Source organism: Mizuhopecten yessoensis, unplaced genomic scaffold (assembly GCF_002113885.1).
Source record: "Mizuhopecten yessoensis strain PY_sf001 unplaced genomic scaffold, ASM211388v2 scaffold4891, whole genome shotgun sequence".
NCBI classification, from domain to species: Eukaryota; Metazoa; Mollusca; class Bivalvia; order Pectinida; family Pectinidae; genus Mizuhopecten; species Mizuhopecten yessoensis.
In genome coordinates, this window is record NW_018405773.1 from 27,578 (window position 1) to 31,929 (window position 4,352).

The window sequence follows — 4,352 nt, forward strand, 5'->3', positions numbered from 1 at the left end:
TAAGATACACGCGTTCTGTCATCAATGATATAAGATACAGGCCTTCTGTCATTAAAGATATATAAGATACATGCCTTCAGTCATTAATGATATATAAGATACAGGCCTTCTGTCATCAATGATATAAGATACATGCCTTCTGTCATTAATGATATAAGATACAGGCCTTCTGTCATTAATGATATAAGATACAGGCCTTCTGTCATTAATGATATATATGATACATGCCTTCTGTCATTAATGATATATAAGATACCGGCCTTCTGTCATTAATGATATATAAGATACACGCGTTCTGTCATCAATGATATAAGATACAGGCCTTCTGTCATTAAAGATATATAAGATAAATGCCTTCAGTCATTAATGATATATAAGATACAGGCCTTCTGTCATTAATGATATATATGATACATGCCTTCTGTCATTAATGATATATAAGATACCGGCCTTCTGCCATTAATGATATATAAGATACACGCCTTCTGTCATCAATGATATAAGATACCGTCCTTCTGTCATCAATGATATAAGATACACGCCTTCTGTCAATAATGATATAAGATACAGGTCTTCTGTCATCAATGATCTTAGATACACAGGCCTTCTGTCATCAATGATCTTAGATACATGCCTTCTGTCATTAATGATATATAAGATACCGTCCTTCTGTCATTAATGATATATAAGATCCCGGCCTTCTGCCATTAATGATATATAAGATACACGCCTTCTGTCAATAATGATATAAGATACAGGTCTTCTGTCATCAATGATATAAGATACAGGCCTTCTGTCATCAATGATATATAAGATACACGCCTTCTGTCAATAATGATATAAGATACATGCCTTCCGGAAATAAAGTCTACTGGTCGACAAGACACGTATACTTAAACAGTCCTGAGAATTAAGGTATAGTACATCAGCCATGTACCTGTTTAGCAGGTTGGTAAAGAGAAGTTGGTATGTTAGTTCCGAGGAAAGGAAAGGTACGGTTTGATTCTTACTAATTAGAAAAAGAAGATACGGCTCAATCCGATTGTACTCGGAGAACGCCTATCTAATTTTGACGTAGTTCAATTATTCAACATCTTCTAGACATGAGTGTTATTCCAGGTGTAAACCATGAGACTATCAATGAATGAGTGTCAGTCCTACATGTACATTGTAGTTATCCATGCGCTGTCAACGCAGTGGACATGTGTATTATAGCACGATTGAATTCGGCTATACGTACACGGGTTATTATGATTGACAGGTTGTAATCTGTACATTGGTGTGACTAATTGCTGGTTTGTGATAATCTCTGATGACATCAGTGGAGTGGGACTGTGTGTGGTAGTAGATATCATAACGTCGATAAGGAGTGGAGTTCCAAAACAATGACGGCACTTCTCAGACTATACCCATTATGACGACCAGCTCCCATAAATCTCCGGACTACGTGTGAGTTTATACTGACTGGTCGGCTATTCACACGCTGTAAGTCTCTATATATGATATCTCTATCTAGTGCCGAGGCTGGAAGTTTTATAAGATATCACATACGATAGCATCTATAATACCACATAACTCGTATAGGCAAGCACAGTTTTACATGTGTATGTTCATCAATAATGCATAAATTGTTTGAATAAAAATCTACATATTTTTGGAGGACTTTTAAACAGCTAGATATTCTAGAAGACGGAGCAAATAATTATCTACAGTGGTGTTAATAATTAATATATTTAAATCAAATATCTTCTTTCGCAGTTCTCCGCTTTTGCGATGTGTTTACTCAACAATGTTGAAAACGATGGGAAAATGTCCCCGGAATTTCTGCCTTGTATTGACATCGGTTGTGACAGGCCTAGTTCTGATGCTCCTCCAAAGTCACTCCCAGTTGGAGTTCACATGGAGTAAGAGGTATGTGACAGAGTGCAACGGATGTAACAAGTTTGTGGGAAAACCAACCATAGAACCGACAAATGTTTGTAAGCAATATGACGGCAACACTACTTCCGGTCACACAGAGTTGATCATCTTAGTTATGAGTCCAGTGAACGACAAGGAAGCGAGAGACGCTGTTCGAGACACATGGGGAGGTATTCGGGAGCAGACGACTGGACATTTTCGAGTGGTGTTTGTGGTTGGTAAAATGAAATCCACCGACCTTTTCAATGAGGCCTCGAGTCAAGGAGATATCCTTCAGTTGAACGTTCCAGAAACACAAAAAGCAATAACTGAAAAGGTTGTTCATTCTTTCCGTTGGTTTACTGTACGTTGTTCCCATATAAAATATGTGATGAAAACAGATACTGAAGTGTTTATAAATGTGCCATATATTTTCAAAATCCTGCAGAAATATGACCTAAGGAACATAATAGTTGGACACTGTTATCACAGGTTCGTAAACCATGATCGATCAAGGAATACACAAGAATATAAAACGCTGAAGAAGATTTCAGGTTCTCATTCCCCGCCATATTGTAGCGGGTCAGGCTATCTGATTGGGAGGGAGACAGCAGTCACGCTAACAGCTATATTTGCGGACACACCCTATTTTCCCGTGGAAGATGTGTATATTGGAATGTGTGCTTACAAAACAAAAGTAGAAGTAATGGACGTGCCGGGGTTTGATGTGGAGTACGTCGGGTATGACGCGTTCCAGTACTGCCACTGTGCGGGCACGGTACCCAAGGTTGACGCGGGTCGACAACGGGAAATCTTTGTACGACAGCTCGGCGACTGCAAACAAACTTGGTCCCGAGGGATGGACGATCTCCGCGCGTGCTTCGTCGATATTATGGACGTCTTAAAACCATTGACTATCATGACGTTGTCCGGATTGCTTATCATCCTGTTTTTTATTGTCCGTAGGAAGGTGAACTGAGTACAGATAAGGTTAACCCATAGTGTTGTACATCCTCACATTGANGTACATCCTCGCATTGCATGTCACAACCACAGGGACTAGAGAATTTATTACGGCTATATTTGGACCTAAACTAATGTGTTCAGAGTAATTTTATACGTGTTAGGGTTTTAGATCAACTTTCGGTAAAATGCCACCCCCAGTAATACGTACAAGAAGGGAGGAAAGCTCACGATGTCTAAAAATCGACCCCAACTGACTTTGTTGCATCGAAAACAATATTTTTAGTTGATGTAAGATGGATATTTTTCGTTTTAAAACCCCCTTCGTGCNTTTTAAAACCTCCTTCGTGTATATTCACGTAAAATGTATTCTCTTTTCGCAGACATGATCTCCATTTCCTCCAAAAACACACGCCATTTCCGCAGTTTTTCGCAGTCAAAGAGCCACTTTTCCATTACATGAGGTTGACGTCAGTCACGTCCTGAAATATGTAGTCTTGGTCGACTGGTTATTTTAGGGGAAACATGGCTGGGCTTTTCGGAATCACATCAGTTAATCGCACTACACGTTTCGGCACGTGGCTGACCTCATCCTAGTGAAGACATATACGTGTATATAGAATGTGTTTTTACCGGAAGTTGATCTGAACCCCTAAAACGTGTACAATTGCTCCGAACACCTTATTTAAGGTCCAAGTAAAGCTGTAACAAATCAACAGGTCCCTGTGCCCACAACATATACGTAAGCAAAATCATGAGACACTTGTCCAATGTACTCGTACATAAAACACTTCTTCAATACACACTGCAATGTACGTTACATAAACTATTGCTGCCATGTTCAATGTATTTATGCACAACATACAACATCAGTTATAATCCACTACACGTTACGTTCATTTAATTGGCATTTCAAGGATTGCTTGTGTCAAGTATATTCTGACTAAAAGACTAGTGATTATAGAAAGTGTAACTGATCATGGGGATAGACTTATAGATTTAAGTTAAAATGTTACAATTACATTATTCTTAAATGTAGTTCTTCATTCCAAAATTGTTACATTCGTTTACAATTCAATACCACCCGACTCCACCCAACTCCATCAAACTTCACTACCATCCCACGTCAACCAACTTTACTACCACCCACTCCATCCAACTTTAGTACCACCCCACTCCATCCAACTTTACTACCACCCCACTCCATCCAACTTTACTACCATCCCACGTCAACCAACTTTACTACAACCCACTCCATCCAACTTTACTACCATCTCACTCAATCCAACTTTACTACCATCCCACGTCAACCAACTTTACTACCACACCACTCCATCCAACTTCACTACTATCCCACTCCATCCAACTTCACTACCATCCCACTCCATCCAACTTTACTACCACCCCACTCCATCCAACTTTACTACCATCCCACTCCATCCAACTTTACTACCATCCCACTCCATCCAACTTACTACCATCCCACTCCA

The 4,352-nt window shown here is 39.5% G+C and overlaps 1 protein-coding gene across 1 annotated transcript; it reads left to right on the plus strand.

The window, feature by feature from the left end:
- Positions 1-1,445: 1,445 nt before the first annotated feature.
- On the plus strand, positions 1,446-2,878 carry LOC110450001 (beta-1,3-galactosyltransferase 5-like). Its single transcript, XM_021497198.1, has 2 exons — positions 1,446-1,485; positions 1,759-2,878. Exon 2 carries the CDS (start codon positions 1,790-1,792, stop codon positions 2,876-2,878), a length of 1,089 nt encoding a protein of 362 aa, XP_021352873.1. The 5' UTR covers positions 1,446-1,485; positions 1,759-1,789.
- The last annotated feature ends 1,474 nt before the right edge of the window (positions 2,879-4,352 follow it).